This window comes from Molothrus aeneus, chromosome Z (assembly GCF_037042795.1).
Source record: "Molothrus aeneus isolate 106 chromosome Z, BPBGC_Maene_1.0, whole genome shotgun sequence".
Classification (NCBI taxonomy): domain Eukaryota; kingdom Metazoa; phylum Chordata; class Aves; order Passeriformes; family Icteridae; genus Molothrus; species Molothrus aeneus.
Genome location: NC_089680.1, coordinates 27,391,489 through 27,410,293, shown reverse-complemented (window position 1 = coordinate 27,410,293; position 18,805 = coordinate 27,391,489). Strand labels below are relative to the sequence as shown.

Genomic DNA, 18,805 nt, shown 5'->3' with positions numbered 1-18,805 from the left:
CTAGTATTAATCTGTATCTTTGGGGCAGGGTTACATGTAGCTTTATATCCTGGGAAGCGCTGTTCCCGGTTGCCCACGTACGCCGGGGGCTGCCCTGCCGCCAGCTCCGGGCGCAGGGCCCTCACAGCCCTCGGGCGCCGCGCGTGCCGCCATGGAGACGCCAACGGCCGCCTCCGCTCCCCCCGCGGGCCCCGCGCCGGCCGGGCACAGCGCGCGGGGCGGAGCGGGCGGGGCCGGGGCGCGCGGCGGGAGGGGGCGTGGTGGTGCCGCGTGCCCGCCTCGCTGCCCCCGCCCCCACCCCGCCGTGTTGTCTGCACGGCCGCGGCCGGGCGCTCTCGCGAGATCGGCGTTGGCGCCGTGACCTCCATGTGAGCGCGGCGGCGCTCCCCGGTAAACAGTGCCCGGGCCGGGCTATGGCTTCCGGCGCATCCCCGTAGCCCTGCCCGCCGCCGGCCTGCCGGGACCCGCCGCGGTCTGCGCTGCCTTGGCAGGATCGGGGAGCGCCGTGGGATCTGCTCGGCTCCCTTTCCTTCTCCCGCACCCCGCCGAGCGGGACGGGCGGCCCGTATTGCGGGCAGGAGGGTCGCGCCCGCTGCGCGGGGTTTGAAATTCCTGCCCCGTCGGGCCGAACAAAGAGCGGGGTAGCGTCCAGACCGCTCTCCGGCACCTCCCACGCCGTGGGCGCTCCCCCGCGGAGCGGACCCCGTTCCCACCCCTTGCCTGTGTCTCCCATCCTTCGCCCGCGGCCGGCCGAGCGAGCGGGCGGCAGAGCGCGCACCATGTGGATCCAGGTCCGCACCATCGACGGCACGGAGACCCAGACCATCGACGACCTGAGCCGCCTCACCAAGATCGAGTGCCTGCGGGAGAAGATCGAGGAGACCTTCCGCGTGAGCCCCGACCGCCAGCGGCTCTTCTACCGGGGCAAGCAGGTGAGGCGGGAGCTCCCCTATGCAGGCGGACCCTCAGAGGTCTCCCCTAATCCCGGGCCCGGCTCTTTGTGCGGCTCAGGGGTCCCCGTCTCCACCCATGTGCTGTTCTGTGAGCTCTCGCTTTTGTTTACTCCTGGGTCTGGGAGGAAGGGAGGGCAGCGGGAAGCCCACCCTGATAGAATGCTCCAGGACCCCCGTTTTCCCTATGAAGTAAAAACCGCAGTAAAACCCCTCACGGGGTCTTGGTGAGACCCCTTTGTGTGTTTGTTTTCCCACCTGAGCGGCGAGAGGCTCCTCCCTCGGCTCCCGCCTTCATCCTGTCCAAGTGACAGTAGCCGGAGGGATGCGGGGGGATGGAGGGAGCTACCCCGCTCTCCTCCGCCCCGCCGCATCCAGGCCGGGCAGGGCGGGAAGCGGGCCGACCGCGAGCGGTTTCCCGGGAAAACGCCACCCCGGGTCCGCGCGTGGCGGGGCCGGCAGAGGAGGCGGCGCGGGGTTAATTTGCTCGGGCAGAAGTTGTGATGCCACGATGTCCTCGACTTGTGAGTCCCGGCATGTCCTGGGCGGGATAAGGACGATTTTTGGTAGTCCTGCGAGGCGCTTCGTCCCCACCACGGGAAGCCGCTATGGCAGGGGTGATTGGAAGTCTTCCATGAGGTGGAGCCTCCCCTCCCCTGGGGCGATGGAAAGATTTTGCTCCGAATAGGTGGCCTCAGGCTGTAACTTCGCTGATGGGTGTAACCTTTGAAGCCGCGTTGCGTAAACTACGAGGTGTGCGCAGTGCTCAAGTAGTGAAAGTGAAGCATAGCTATTACCTGACGCGGAAGGCACCGAGTGTGTGGTACAGTTCAGGGAAAGTGACTCCGAAGATGCATCTTCTTACAGCAGATGAGTTTTGAGTAATGCACAGCAGTGAGATTTCTGCCTCAAAAGACATAAAGTGTGCATCTTTACAAACACGTAGAGAAAACTTAAAAAAGATAAATTTAACTGTTAACCAGGAGGCAAGCATTAGTGGCTAGGATTTTGAACAAATAGCAAATGACTAGATTTTTGTGTTCTACAGATTGGTGACAGTCAGGACTTGTGAGGGCTGGTCTCTAAGGAACATTGTGTACAAATACGTGTTTTTCTGAAGGGACCGAATCAAGGAACATGAGTCTTGGAGTTGTATAACTTAGCTTTGTTATGTGCTAGCACACTTCTTTGGGTACAGATGTCTATGTGGGGCAAACCCGAGGTTTTTACCCTAAATTCTTTATCTGAGAAGCAGGGAAGATGAGCCTGTAATGAGTTGTGCTTTCCTGTGTAATCTGCCAGTGGCCAGTCCAATTAGCGTGAACGTTTTACTTAACAAATGTCTTGCTTGAGAAAACGGGATAGTGAAATATTATAGCTGAAGTTGCCTACATGAGCAGCATGTGTGAGTTTGGTACTTAGTATATCCAGTTAGGGCACAGTTGGGATCGTGTTAGTGAAGAGTTAGGGAACTGGGTTTTTATAGTTTCACTCCCCATAAATGTTAATTTTCTTGTAATTACCATGATTAATTCAGAAGTTTCCTTCTTTATTATGGTTTGTTTTTCTGTTTCCATGGTGCTCATAAGAAAAAAGATCAGAAGGGTTGCTCTTGCACAAGTAAAACTGGATGTTGAGAACATGAAGCTAAATAACTTAATTCTTTTAGGGCTGTGATAAAATAAAACAATATTCATTTTATTATTAAAAATACTAAAAGGTCACTTTAGTTAAATATGAGATAAACAGAAAGGAGTATACTGAGGTGAAAACTTAAACACCCCCTGAAGATTGCTGTTTGTGTTGTTAAAAATATTATCTAGGTGAAATCCTTTTCTTATTTTATCTGTTTAGAGCTCAGTATGGTTAAATCTGTACAGTCTGCTAGTAGAACCACGATCCTGCTACTGAATGTTGCTTACTGTAGTCTACCTGGGAACTTCTAGAAATCCCTGGATCTTACAAGTGGTGGGAAGCCTGTCTAAGTAATGCCCTCCTAAAAATGGGAGGTATATGAGGTTATAAGGATGTAGAAACCTAAGTGAGTCATTGTTTGTGGGCTGAATTTCAACAGCATCATGTTCTTAGCTTGCAGTAGAGAACAATTTCAACTGAGATTTTGAGCTGGAGCCATAATTTTGCAGGAGTCTCTGTATCCAGTTAATACGCTATTCTGTAGTTTGCTGTTGTCTGATTTTCAAAGGCAAATGTAAGAACTTAAGTGGTCAGTACTTCTCGTGTCTATTTTTAAGGGTTAAAATACCCTAGAACTACTGGAGGAAACCTAGTGTTGTCATTAATGTAGTACTTTGTATTTCTGTTGTGTTGTGGTTTGGGTTTTTTTCTTGTAAATGCCAGGAATAGCACTACTTTGTTGAATAGGTTGGCATCTTTTACTGTCAGAAGATTGCTGTTTGTGTTGTTAAGTGTTGTTAATGGTAGGTCAGAAGAACCTACCATTCACATGACCAAGATAGTATTACTCTATAATGTGTACAGGACATCCTGTGCTCTCTGGGGCTCCACGTTTCTGCCAAGCTGAATGACTCTACTAGCCGCAGAAGTAAAGGCATATTCTAGATTGAGGTGGAACTTTGCCTGAAATTTTTTTTTATTCCTAACTCTGCACTTAGCCAGAGAAGTCTACTGAACATAGAAACCTGCAGTGATGTCTCTCACTTTCCCTCTTGAAGCTGGTGGATCATTATCTGGAAGGATTTTCCTATAGGGCCACAAATATTTCCTTATGCTGGAATAAAACATATTTTAACCTTGCCCCACTACAGACTATTTGCATCTAATATTTTTCTGTGTTATGTGTTAACTTTGAGTAAACTTGTTCTTAGAGAAATTCAGAAAAGCAAGACAACAATCTGATTTCCAGCAGTATATTCTTTCTCCTAATTGGAAAGCATGTGAAGCTGTTCTTGAGAATAGAAATTCTTAGTTTACTTATGAAAGCAAAGGAGATATCTTTCCATTTTGACCTATGAGAGCAGATTTTCTGTAGAGCCAAGCAGTCATTGTGGGATTTCTAGTTTCTTTCAGTTACAATACTGGAAAAATAGAGCAGTAAAAGTACATGGAAGTTTAAATTTGAAAATGCACCAGAGAGCTTGAGGTTTTCTATAATACTGTAAGAGTATTAATATCTACTTATGTTTTGCATATAACTAAACATGCACACTCTTGTATTTCAGCAATATCTACTATTTGTGGAAGATAAGAACTAATGTCTTTTGTTGGTTTCTCTCATCATCCCATCCCACCCTGTTGGAATTTGAATCTGGTGAAAATTTGTAGATGACTACTTTTAAAAAACCCCATTATCTCAGTATCTTTTCCATAGTGCTTATCAAAATAGGGGAAAAAAGACATTGGAGCCCAAAGGCTTCTTTGCTGATATTTGTAGGAGTCAGTGAATGAAACAAGTTTTGAAGTCATTAATCTTGTTGGTAAGGAAACCACTCCTAAGCTGTTTCATGGGGGACTGAAGTCAGCAGGAGGAGGTGAGAATATTGAAGCTGTTTATTTATGTGAGGTGAAAATTGCTGCAAATCAGGCCTACCTCACTAGAAGAAATTCAGCTCTGCTTTTGTGCTCGAACTATGGTAGTATGCATTGTGTTACTTAGTCATGCAAGTTGAATATTTAAAGTCTAGTTTGTCAGACTAGTTTGTCCAAGTATTTGAGTTTTTTTTCTGTAAAATTTAACTGAAACAATAGAGGGATAAGAGGAATGGAGGAGCTTTGGCTTTGCATGAGAACATGCTTGTGGTAAAGTAGCTTCAGTAAAACACACAGTTAAAAATCTGGCAATAGGGCATGCCTTTATTATGCGAGAGCTCTATAACCTGGGCTGGTACATGAATAGTGGGTAGAATCTCATGTGAGTGGGGCTTCCAAACTTCAGGTTTGTATACTGTATGTTTAAGTTTTTCTTAATACTTTCAACTTGGGTGAATTTCCCAAAAGCTTGAAAAGCAATACTTGAAGTCTTTCCCTCAAGAATGGGAGTGCTAAGCCTATTCATAGAATAATTGAGTTTCTTAGCACAGACTCTTCCCAGCTTCATTTTGCTTGGAAAATTGTAAATATTTTCAGCTGAAGCTGTCCAAACCCCATCTGCTTCAGGCAGAAATATGGGGTGAGAAATCTTCAGCTGGAGCAGTTAAGTTTTTTTGTTTTAGAGAATCAGTTTGAAGAAACCTTAGAAGGGAAGTAATTGCCATTCTTTGATGAAGCTGGTAACAAGTAGCTCTGTAGTGTGAGGACAGTCATCTGGAGTCTTCAGGTCAGATATGATCAGACTGCATGCCAAAATTCCCAACATAGTGAATTAATGGTGTATATTCAAAACTTACCTGATAGTAGGTTTGTTGGGCCTGTGAGTGAGTTTTTATTATATGATTGCAGAAGTTTACTAAAATTATCTGTTTGTTAAATTGTTACTGTAAAGCTACTAATGCAATTTACCATTCTTGGATCTGATTGTCTTTTTTATTTAAAGCACCTAAACAAACTGAAGGCAAAGCAAAGAAACATAGGTGATAACAGTATACTTTATGCTGTTTTGTATGTCTTATTTAAGTATTAGGAACCTGAAAGAGCATTATGTAACCTCTAAGAAATTGCAGCCAACTTTAGGGCGGTATTTTATGACATCTATATATTTACTCCCAGAATCACAGAATACACTGAGTTGGAAGGGACACACAACTCTTCATCCTGTGCAGGACATCCCCAAAAGTCACACTGCACACTTGAGTCACACATTAATGTAATTTAGTTAGGATAGTTTAGTACATGTACTTTTTAAAATTAGTCTGGAAGCTCTTAGAAAAGGAATATGTTTTTTATATTATAAAGAACTCTACAAACCCTTAGATGAAGAATGCAAGGTCTACACTGACACTAGATTATGATGATTTTCCACAATAATATGTAATCAAATGTTAATATCAATAACACAGATAGTTATGAGAGGATTCTATTCTTTAAAAGCTATTAATTAAATCTCTGTTCTTAATGATTTAACTGTAAAATTATGTAAAAATGTACTTTGTTATTGGGGTTTTTTTGGTGTGGTTTTTAGAATTTTGTTGTTGACTATGGAAGCTTGAGATAATAACCAGTTCTTCATTACAGGTGTCCTCACAAGCTGCAGATAGCCCTTTGCTCTCGCTGGCACCACTGTTGCTGAACTTCAGTTGCCTTTGCTATAGAGGCCCATACCATCATACAGGAGGTACTTGACCCTTCTCATCTAATCAGCGCAGGGATGGATGATTCTTTCCATGCTGCTGAGGGTCTCTATGCAGCTATATATTTTGACATGCTTGCTTCTTTTTTTTTTTCTTTTTTTTTCTTTTTTTTTTTTTTTATTTTTCAAGGACAGTATCAAATAACATCCAAGAGCATCCAGAAGGCAACATGAACTTCTATTTACGTAATAATTAGAGGGCTCCTTAGAATGGCAGAAGAAGAGAAACCTTGCTGCTCTGACTTCCAGCTAGAAGTTAATGAGCAAATATTCCTTTAATGGGACTTAGAGTTTCATCCAAGAAGAAACTAGCATATCTAAATTAACTTTTTTTCTCTGTATCTCAGCAACAAAGGAATAAATAATCTTCAAAACATAATCTGCTTTAGAAAAAATTTAATTTAGAAGAGGTGCAGACTTGAACCCTCTGAAGCCATTAGTTGAGACTGAACATAGCTGCATTTACTGTGATTTTCTGATAAAGTCAGGAAATCTTGCAGCTCTTGACTTTCAGCTGTTTTTGTGTCAGTACTAGTCTTGTACACTGGAATCTGTTTTGGATTGTATTTATTTCAGACCAAAAGGTAAAATACCTTGATACCACTTACACACTCTGCAAATAGTTTTGTAGAAAAGGTGTAAAACCCTCTCGTTTATTGGAGAATGTACGCTTTTGTTCTTAATTTTAGGTACAGAGCTTCAGGAAAAGTGTCAATGTCTTCTCAGAGAAAGTTAGTCTTGTTGATTGAGTATGAAGATGACTAATGTACATTTATCATTATGTTTATACCGAGATTGATGTGTAATTGCTGACAGTATCAGCAACAAGATTCTGTAATTTGTTTCTATGTTGTGTGGCTTTTTATAGCATGACAGACTTCCTCTTTGTGGGGAGAGTTGAACAAACACAGCATATTTACACTGTGGTACAATCAAACTCTTTGGTTGTAACTGCAGTTGTAGAAAAGCCTTTGTTAAATTAGGAAAGCTTCCATATTCTTGTTACCTAGGAATTATTTTCACTGTATGCTTTCTGTGGGAATCTCTCTGAGACTATGATACCTACTTAAAATACACTTAATTGATAGAAAGTCATTTGATACTATCCAGTTTTATGACTGTCTTTTTCCTTCTGTCCAGGGCAGGTCCTTAGCTGTTGTATGACACACATAAGCAGTCAAAAGGGAGCATATTCTCTGATATAAAGGCTAGCTTGTGTCGCCTACTTGGAGTTTTCGGTGGCATCACATATTCAAATGTTCTTGTAGGCTGCTTTGAAATGTGAGTCTTGGGGCAAAAAATTGACAGAACTGAGTCTAATTTAGACCATATTCTCCAGACACTAATAACTTCTTTGGTTACTGTGTTACGAAATGTTGTGGTCTGTCTGTATTCTGTTTTAGAGGAATATGGATCTAAAGCCTGTCAGAGAGCTTGGTTGTCCAGATAATTCACCTACTTGTGTGTTTCTCTAAAAGAGAGAGCAAAGACACAGCAATGATTTTATCTTTTTTAAAAATCTTTTTAATTGATGAATTCATTCTCCTTCTTGAAATTATGGAATGATCTGCCATTTGCATATATTTTTTAACAGCAAGCCATGAAATCCAAATCAGGACAAAAAGCACTAGTAAGTCTAACCTGGGATTTCTTTTTGTATTTCTGAGGGTGACCCATGGTTTCTTTTGTATAGATAGAACTTATTTCCTATTTAGAAAAGTAAATCTGTATTGTAGTTAGATTTTGTGTAAGATGAGTAGGTGTAGCTATTTGGTTTGTATTAGGATCTCCGCTAAAAATAGGAGGGGAGAGTTGGGAGAAAACTTGCAGGAGTACCAGAGAAAAACCAGTATGAACAGAGTGTGTTTATGTCTTGCAGAGTATATATGTAAAAACCTCAGTTAAATGTGGAGGAAGTATAGTGAAGCCCAAGCCCACACTTCAGAACTGGTCTGCTGTAGACATGTGAGAAGGAGCCTGTAAACCTCATAGATATGCAGTCTCTGCTTAGAGATGTTTGCCTTCTTATCCTCTTGATATAATGGATTGTTTGAGGAGTTGCATTGTTCAGGGCTGGAAATACCTTGGGCATTCAACAGTTACTGATACATGTCTAAAACACTTCACTGATGGCATAAAAAAAATTGCCCCATGTGACAGAAGAATGTGGGATGTTTTAGTAGAATGATCAGACAAAATATTTTTTGACAGAGCAGACTGTATGGAACCTGTAACAAATATTGTTAAAACTACAGTTGCTTGAGGAGGAAGTGGATGTCTTGGAGTTTTGTACACTTGAAGTCAGCCTATATTAAATCTGTAAAGACATTAACTTTCTTAGATGGTTGGCTACTAGATTCTCCCTTTATTTCGCTTTTGTCTCTGTTGTAGCTGAGACAACTGCACTTACATGTGAAACAGTGTCACTACACAGTTACTGTAAAAAACTGACTATGTGCCTACTACTCTGAATGTGGTTAATAGATGTATTTAAAGATACCAGAGTCCTTAAGCATTCTTTTGATTAGAATCCAGGTGGAGGTACAGTTTTTTAATGTGAAATTAAAAATACTGATCAGGTTCTCTTTCAGCTTTGAAAATGTAAGCAAACTGAGCACACTCTGAGAATGGCTGAAGTCCATAATCAAGGGTCCAGTGTTGGACAGTAAAGGTTATTGCATTGTTTTTCTCCTGAGCTGATCCCATTGCCCAAAATTCACTGTTACATGCTGACAAGTTGATTTTGAGTTTTCTGTTACTAGGCGCTTGTTAGAGGTATGTTTGAATGTTTCTGTGGAATTTAATTCCAACAGCCTATTTCAGGCAGGAAAAGTTAGGTTTGTACACCAATCTTAAGATGGAAAATACATGAAGTTCTGGAAGTTCACTTTGCTTGCTTCCAGTGAGCACCCAGCTGGAAGTTACAGATTCTTGATTTCTTCAGACTAATACCCTCTGGATAACTTCTAACAAACTCCTAACCAAGTTTTTTACTGAACTTGAAGATCTTTACTCTTACACATTTCCTGTTAAATTTGCCTGGTGCATGTAATGCCTATGTAGAATTAAGATTGATGTCACTTAATTTTTCATCCTACATTGTTAATTAAAGAGCTCATCTGCATTATTGTGGTTTATTTCATCTTTATTGCTAGATACAGGCACATTTCTTGGAAAAGAAAACCTCAGAAGATGCTTAAAGGCACACTTTCATAGGTGATTAAAGATCTTTATTGTCAAGTGCAGTGGCTGGATTAAGGTCATCCTGCTCCTGGATCACTCATTAAGATATAACCATTACTATGTGCTTTCTTGGGAGGTCTCTTCACCTGCTGTAGAAGCCATAATGAGCTGTCCTTCTGCTGGGACTTGTAGTTAGTGTGATAGTAATTGGTAAATTACTTGTCAGGCAATTTTTTTTACCCAAGTAATGCAGTATCATACCACATTCTGCATGATTATTCATGCTCATGTAAGTGCAGCTTCTACATGCTTTTAAAGTAATTTGTGGCTTGATATTTCAGGACAGTTCTTCTAACAGTGATAGTAGGTAGGTATCAATTCCACTATTGCATTTCTGTGGCTGCTCTTGTGTAGTAGTGTAAGCACAGTGCTGTGTTACCTTTAAGTATTTATAAAAACCTTCTCTAGGACTCTTTTGAAATTGATAGTGTCTATAACAGACACTGTTACATCTTACATTATGATGAAAATACATTTGGAAGATGTAATCTTTTTATCAACTTATATGTATTTAGAATAGTGATAGAGTGCTAGATACAGTAAAGCTAGTTGCTCTTTAGTGTTGTTTTATTCAGAATATGTTAATGAAGCCATAAAGGCTTTTGAAGCATGCCAGTCTTTAAGAGGAATTGAAACTGAAAGTGAAATCTACTACTAAGGAAAAAAAATCCATCTTTTTCTTAAGGCAGTAGAATCAGAAGAGCTGGTAAAATTTCATAAATGAAATTGCCTGTTCAGTTATTTTTGCTCTTGGACATGTTCTAATCACCCATTAAGAAATCATAGCTGAGTTGAAGGAGATTGATTATCTGATACTTGTGTGATTACTTTTGTTTCTCATTTGCATATATGAACTTGTGATTGACGAGTGACTTTAAATGCTTATTAAACATGTAATGTTTGTTTCTTTTCTTTTAATGTGCTGTCCGGGCAAACATATTTTTAGGGAATCTTCTTAGTGTCTTTATGCAGCAGAATGGGATAAAATTGTCTACTGTAATTCAAGAAAAACCATCAAAAAACCATCAGAAAAACCATCTGCTCTCCTGTGTGAAATTTCTCTAAACACTGTTTTTGAAATTTGTTACTCCAAGTTTTTTTTTCGAAATTTGTTACTCCAAGATTTCAGTTGTCGGTGATGAAGTGATGGCTAAGCGTAGGTATACCTGCAGATTCACATATCGGTTCTTGCAAGTCAAAAACCACGTGATTAGTTCTGCTGGTTGAGTTTCTGTGGTACTCTGCTTTGTTTCTAGAAGCAGACACTGTTGCATTGTATCAACTTGGTCTAAAGTTATACAGTTGCTCATACTCAGGAACGTACTTCTTGCTCATAGAGGAGCTGTTTCCCTATCACAGTAGGAGACATGTGAAGTGTGCTTATGTCTGTTACTGTGCTTTGAGACTTGAGTGTGACCTCACTAGTCACAGAATAATCTGGTGTCATAAAATATTCCTGCAGAGAGTATAAGTGATAAAAACAGAGGGGAAAAAACAAGCCACAATCACTTTGGCAGATCATAGAATAATAGAATGGTTTGGGTTCGAACGGACTGTAAAGATCATCTTGTTCCAAATGCACTGCTGTGGGCAGGGACACCTTTCACAGGTGCTTAGGGCCCCATCCAATCTCTCCCTGAACTTTGAGGAATGAGGCATCCACAGATTCTCCAGGCAACCTGTTTCAGTGTCTTACTACCCTCTGTAAAGAATTTCTTCCTAATATCTAATTTGAACCAGTTCTCTTTCAGGTTTGAAGCGATTGCCTCTTGTTTTGTTACTACATGCCATTATTAAAGATTCCTCTCCATCTTGTAGGCTCCCTTTGGGAACTGGAAGTTTGCAATTAGGTGACCCTTAAGCCTTCTCTTCTCCAGGCTGAAAAAAATCTCAATTTCCTTGTAGGAGAGTTGCTCCATCTCTGTCACTCCAATCATGCTTTTGGCCTCCTCTGGACTCACTCCAACAGTTCCATGTCCTTCCTGTGCTGGGAATGCAGCCCTGCAGGTGGGGTCTCAGCAGAGCAGAGCAGAGGGGCAGAATCCCCTCCCTGGCCCTGCTGCCCACCCTGCTCTGGATGCAGCCCAGGACACGTGTGGCTCTCTGGGCTGGAAGTGCCCATGGCTGGGTCAGGTCCAGCCTCTCACCCACCAGCACCCCCAAGCCCTTCTGGGCAGGGCTGCTGGGATCTGTTCATCCCCAGCCTGTGCTGGTATCAGGGGATTGCTCTGACCCAGATGCAGTACCTTACACTTGATCTTATTAAACCTCATGAGATTCCCACAGACATACTTCTCCAGCTTGTCCAGGTCCCTCTGGATATCCCAGCCTTCAAGTCTGTTAACAGCACCACTCAGCCTGGTGTCATCAGACTTGCTGAGAGTGCACTCAATTCCATTGTCTGTGTCATTAACGAAGATTAATTAATAATATTTGGACTTTGAGCCATTGACCACTACCCTCCGGATGCCACCATCCAACCACTTTCTCAACCATTTAATAGTCTAATTTTTTATACATTTATTCTGTAAATTAGATGACTTTGCAGTCATCAGTTTGTTTGGCCAATCATTTAGTTCATGTTCATCAAAGCTGAGTAGACCAAATAACAGATTATTTAGGGTTGGAAGGGGCCTCTGGAGGTCATTTAGTGCAACCCACACCCACCAAAGCAGGGCAACTTCGAACAGGTCAGTAGGAACATTTCCAGGTGGATTTTGAATGCCTGCAAAGAGGAGACTTGTCTTACTGTTATGCAGGAATAGGTAGTTTGGGTATGCTGGTTTGTGCGCCTGCTGTTAGAGAAGGCAGCTTGTTACTCAAGGCCTAGCCTTGGTAAGTCTTTGTTTCTGTGTATGTTAAATATAACCATTCCTGGAGACATTCCTTTTTCCCCCCTCATTTATTTGAAGTTGGGGTTTCTTTTACCTTTTCTGCTAATAGAGAGGACTTACTTGTGGATTAGTTATATAACTTAATCTGCATTCATGACTGAAGAATAGATTGCAAGGACTAGACACAAGACATTTACCTACCTATTGTAGATAATTCAGGTTGTTCAGATTTACATCTTTACTGAATTAACTTTAAATTTTAAGCTGCTGTACCCCAAAATATTTTTCTGTCAATCTGCACAGGACCTGTCCTGAGAGAGCAGGAGCAAAGGCAGAGGAGCAAAGCTCTCATCTGCATGCTGCTTACATACTTTTGGTCTACCAGGAGCAAAGTTACCTTTTTTTCTCCAGTGCATTAGCTTTCAGAAGATTTCCTTATTCCTTCCTTATATATAGGATTCTAGGAACTACACTGTAATCTCTGCCACAGTTTGTGCAATCCAGTTGGAACAGAAAATGGAGCAGTTATGTGTCTCCAATAACATCCAATTTATTCATTATTTCAGAATTGGTCTCTTTTGCAGATGTACTGCTGAACTTTTTAACCATTTTGCAACCAAGAAAAATCACTTGGGAGGGGTTTAATCTTAAATATGGCCTGGAGTAGTGATCAGAAGCTGTAGCAAGGTGGATATCCCCTCCAGTGCAGTTTTGCAATGTCATTATTAGTCTTTGTTTTGGGTTTCTTTGTACTTTGAATATAAGAATAATGCTTTAAACTTATTAACAGTGAAAATACTTGTGGTATGAACACCCAAAAATCCTGGAGTGTAGTAGGACTGCAAGAACACTTCTATGCCCTTTGTGAAAGAGTTGTCAAAAGTGTAGGCAGTCATGACATGGTGGGATGGAAAAGGTTACTTAAGCACCTTACTTGTCAGTATGAAGAAGGCCCAGGCATATGAGGCAGTGTTGGTAGTCCACCTGAACAATCACAGCTACTGGAGATTTCTGCTTGAAGACTTGTATTCCTTTAATAGTTACAGCATGAAAATCTTCAGTATGGTTTTGTGTGCTGTGTGTTGAACTGGTTTGAAAATGGGCAGCTGAGTGAGATTTTTCCTGTACCTGTTGACCAGACAGCTGTGTCAGCTTCAACTCAAACTATGAATACTCCTGTTTACAGGTCCCAGCTGTAGGTCCAGTAATTATCAGCAGTAAGGAAAGTTAATTTTTTTGCAAGATTTTAAGTTCATGGAAGAAGAACTGGTTCATTGATTGACTGTCAGCTTCTGTTCATAACAGTCCCCTGCCTTTCAGAGTTGTTTTGAAAAAGCAGAGGGGATGGAGAAAGAAATATGGATGCCGGTTTTGTCTATCCTGAAATCCTTTGAATGTTAGAGAAAACTATTAGTGAGGAACTGGAGAGGTGCTCCTTTTTTTTTCTTTCCTGTTCCTTCTTTTCCCCCCTTTTTCTTGTTGTATGGATACTGCCCACAAGCTGATGAAACCTGTTCAGTTTGAAAAAATTTATGAAATATCAATTGGTGTTGAAAATAACACCTGTTCTTGAGAAAGGGGGTGGATAACTTTTTTGTTAGAACAGTTTGGAAAGATGTCCGTTTTTTAGTGCATGTTTTTCAGTCATGCATGTTTTTCTCCCACTGCAGTGTGAAGTAAAGTGTAGCTAATACTAATTTTGCTGTCTCAAAGCAATACATTGTACTTTCAGGTGAATCAAATCTCTGCTTCAAAGATGCCCTAGGTCATTAATAGTATTTAACTGAGCAAAGTAGCAGTACTGCTTCTTGTATTTCCTAACTCGTCATTTCTTGTGTTTCTTAGCTTAATTGTAGGTAGGCGACATGATTTTGTAGAGATGTCTGTTCTTAGTTTTAAGTCTTCCAGTGATTTTTAATCAATGAAAATATGGTTGCAGTTAGCTTGAGGAGCTCGCGTTTTCATATACTCAAGACATAGGTTTTTAATTATCAGTAAGGTCTGCATAATTCTAGTCTGCATAATTATTGTCTATAAAAAGAAAATTTAAAAACTACTTAGGTACCTTAAGGTAGAGTTTTACAAGTACACGTTTCTTTTGACAGCTTGAAGATGGACACACTTTATTTGACTACAATGTTGGATTAAATGACATAGTTCAGCTTTTGATACGTTCTGATTCTGAAGCTCCTACCGCTGCATCTGTGACAGATCAGGATGGAGAAGTCAATCCCTGTGCTGCTTCCAACTGCAAGAACAAAGTCAAAAAAACAAACAGCAGATCACCAAGTCAGCCATCTACATCGTCTCGCTCATTTCTCATTGATCCTGGCATTGGATTGTACAAGGTACGTACAAACTTCACTCCTGAGGATTTAATTTTATTTTTAGAAAAGTATTGTTTTATTGTTTCAAAGACTGTATCCTCATTGCGTTCTTTTATTATTTAATTCCCCAATTTGGCTTAAATGAAATTCACATAATTTAAACTCACTCTTGGAGAGTCATGAGCATGTCCCTTGGACCAATCTCACTTTTCAGGAGAGTTCTCAAACTCTGACACACTGTGTTCTTCAAAACAGATTATTGAAAAACTTAGAATAGCTCTGAAACAAATACTTTCTTGTGAACAAAAGAAGCTAATAAAGAAAATGTGTTAAAGTGTAGCTTTTACCCTTCTTTTTTCTTCATGCTTTCCAAATAATTGTTTTAGTACTAATGATTCAATGCTGCATTAGAACTAGATAAATTGTAGAAAAACACAATTTCTTTAAGCTATATGTTATGTAGTGATACCTTTTTTAATGTAGATTTTTTAGGAATTGCATACCTAGTATTCATTTAGTTTTGTGCCTTGTTGAATTTTTCAGTATTGTTAGAAGGATTACATCAGAGTACCAAAAGTTTGATTTAAACAGAAAAGGCGCAGTTTACAGATTGCTAGCTTATTGGAAATTTAGTAGAATGTGTGTATATTAATACATCCATGTATATGTATCTGTAAGGAATGATAGTATTTCACCTCCTCTTTGGGTGTTTCTCTTAGATAAGACATAGCCATAACAGTAATTATTTTGCTAGAAAATGTCCACAATTACAGAGAAGGAAAAGAAAGTTGAAGTTGCCATAAATGCAGCTTGCTACAGTGTTGCCTTAAGTCTTTGAAGAATTAACAAATCTGGCTAAGAAAACCATGAGCTGGGCCACTCTCTGGCTGTTCTTGCACCTGGCTCAAGCAGAGTCTAAAAATGGAGCAATGTCTGGAGTGAAGCAGAGGGCTCATGGCCCTGTGTTGTTCCAGCGAGGTACAGAGGAACAGCTGCACCAGGCGTTTGCCTCACTCCTCCTACACCATGTATGACAAGCCTTGCTGAAAGTCTGTTTTCTTTATGGAGATAAGGATGTGCACAAAGACTATCAGGCAGAGAGGTCAGAGAGCCTTTACTGCCACCTCAGCAGATGGACTAAAGTGTTTATTTTACCTTTTGTATCAATTGTAAATTCTCACCCAAATTTATTAAGATTCATTAAGTCCAGTTTGCATAGTAATTTTCACACCTAGGAATGCAGATGAAAAAAGAACATGTCTGTGTAAGACCACAGTCACCACAACCCCACCTGTAATATGAAGTTGTTCCTTTGGGTAGGACCAAAAATTATAATATAGAAGGGGTATTTTTGAGACAAAAGACAGAGGGGGAAGACACCTCTGCTTGCTTGGTATAGGCTGACAATGTCTCTCCTCCTTCTCTGAAGGGGCACATTTAGGTGGGCTTTGTACCTCTCAGTTGCATTGGAGCAGACCCAGGAGTATTTATTCATACACATATGAATACTTATTTATGTTTGGGAATATTTATTATTATAACTGAATATACACACACACACACACACACACATATATATATATATATAAACATTTTTTAGTTTACATGAATATTAACATATAGGTGTTTATAGTGCTAACAGATCTCTGTTACTGTTACCTTCTGTCATGACACATATTAACACTCTGTGGTTAGTGCGCTGCTCACTGGCGATCCTGAACCCGCCACCTGGTGCTTCAATGAGCTGCACTATTGATGAATCTGGATTGTGAACACAATCTGAACACAACCAAACATAGTGCTGAATTGATTAGGAATCAAGCCCAGTGGCACCCAGCCCTCTGATCTCTGAAGTCCAGCTGGACCACCAGGGGGTTCATTCTCTGCCAAATTTCTGTAGCCTTAATGCAACAGAGGCTGCCACACGTATACAAGGTAATTTCAGTTAGACTTCTGTTTGTTCTCTGAGAAATCAGGAAGTCACAAAATCAGTAGCTTAAATATGGAGACTCACGCTTATGTGCTTCTTTTTCTTTTATATCCATTTATTACAATGGGAAGAGCTCCAGTTCTTCAGTTCTTAAGCTTTACAATTAATCAAGGAGTGTCAAAATATCAGAAAGACTGATCTGAGGAAAAGAGTACTAAAATGTTTATTTTTCAAGAATATTACATTTCAATGTGTTAAATATCAAGTAGTCTCTTAGTTGCTTTGTTCAGAATTAAATCAGAAAATATCACAGAGAATGGTGGTATCAGCAAGCATACTCAAGGAGACCTATTTTGTCAAGTCAGCTGAAATTTTTGTTATGTCTCATTCCAGAGAGCTAAGACTTTCTCCTTCATTACTTGTGAAGTATTACTTTTTCAGTCAACAATGTGTTTTCAATATATCTAGAGAAAATTAAGGGTATAGTAATTTCACTGTTTGCTATTTATAGGTAACAGTATAAATGGACACAAATTTCTAATTACAGTATTTGAAAACTTTGAAGAATGTATTTTTACCCAGTATTGTAGTTCAAAGGTTGCAAACTTACTTAATACAAGTCAGTAGAAAAGGCCTAGAGCCTAATAAACTGAGGTACATTAGGTGGCTAAATAGGTGGATATATTTAGTGATTTTTGCATTTCATTGTCAAACAATAAGGAATAGTTTAGTTACTTGAAGAAATGTTTTAACTTACTCTGTCTGCGCAAAGTCCTGTGTCTCGCTGGATCTCCATCCAGAGCTAGACTCAACAAGATACCTATTACTTACTCTATGCTGTGGATATTCCAAACCTCTGTGCTCTGCTCTCTCTTTCTGATTTCAGTTACCAGAAGGAAAGTTAGTTGGTATGGAACCTGCAATTCAAAAAACTATAAAAAAATAATGGTAGAGCTGGTATTGGAACTAAAAGTTAATAATAAATTATTGGTAGATGGTTAAAATACTGATTTAAACAGAGTTTCTCTGTGCGGTCATTGTATATTATATAAATCAGAATATTGTAGCTTGTTTTATAGTCTGGTTGTACTGACATCTGATACAGTTCTGTGGGCTCTGAAGGACTAGTAGTGGATGGATTTATGTGCAACTCTTGTTCCTTGTTACTAAGAATTGTTAGTGGTATCTGATCTAAGAACTGGGAGACCATCCCAAGATGGACCTGATATTACTGAACAACACTACCTTGGCTAAGCAATGGCCAAAAAGAGGAATAACACGATAAATTGCAAGAGAGCAGTTACAGTGACTTGGGCATGCAGGAATGATGTTAGAAAAAACAAAGCTCTTTCAGAAGTGTATGTGTGTTTCATTTTCTGATTCTAACGTGGTCAGTTTTTCTTTCAAAAGAACACTGACTGCAGTAAAAACATTTTAGCCAAGAACACTTGCTTGGAAAAAAACCACACAAATGGAATCTGTAATTAAATTCAGTGTTTGTTTAATACTGTTCACAAATAGCTACTAATAAAACAGTTCTTAAACCAAACTCCACTTGCACAAAATTGTTGTATTATGCTCCTCAGGAGTCTGTGGTAATAATTATTTGCTCTTACTCTTTGCAAGCATGGGAAGTATGTTGTGTAATTATTCACATGTAATTACATATGCATGTATTTTAAAGGAATGATTAAGGGAGTTTACATTGATGTATTGTTTGACTACTATTTTTTGTTGTTCTGTATCTGGATATGATGGATTTTAACTTGGCTACCGTGGCTTCTTTGGCACTTGCATAACTGGTTGCATGAAGTAGCAGTAGATGGGGAATCCTTAATAGTGTGTATCTCATTCAGCTGTTTGGAGAAGAGGAAGTAAAGCACCACTGAGCTGCAGCTAGTTCAAACATGTAAGATTACATAGGGATGCCTACATGAAGGTTCCTTTTAGAAGTGTCAGAATTCACTGTTCATATTTAGAATAGATTGTTAGATTTAAAATATGGCTCTCCTTCTCTGATTTGTTTGTCATGTGGCTTAAATTGTCATCCTGGTAATAAGTTGTACTTTGAATACTGTAAATTCTAAGAAAGTAAAAATAAAAATACATGTTGGTATTTTACATATGCGGAAGAACAAACATAAGGTTTGGGAAGTTATCTGAAGAAGAGGAATGGCAAGAGTAAACCAGGAATTCCTTTAATGGGATAAACTTGTTAGTTCAAACTGCTGTCAGTTGTGCTTTCAGATACTAAAGGA

General features: G+C 40.1%; 1 protein-coding gene across 2 annotated transcripts in view; it reads left to right on the top strand.

Annotated features, from left to right (window-relative positions):
* Window positions 1-467: 467 nt before the first annotated feature.
* UHRF2 (ubiquitin like with PHD and ring finger domains 2) overlaps window positions 468-18,805 on the top strand; it is an 82,720-nt gene continuing 64,382 nt past the window's right edge. Inside the window, exons 1-2 of one of the 2 annotated variants that reach the window (XM_066569864.1) lie at window positions 468-932; window positions 14,396-14,638. In XM_066569864.1, coding sequence (XP_066425961.1) covers window positions 780-932; window positions 14,396-14,638 — 396 coding nt within the window. In that variant the 5' untranslated portion in view covers window positions 468-779. The remainder of the gene's footprint in view (window positions 933-14,395; window positions 14,639-18,805) is intronic. The other variant, XM_066569863.1, reaches the window with a different exon arrangement.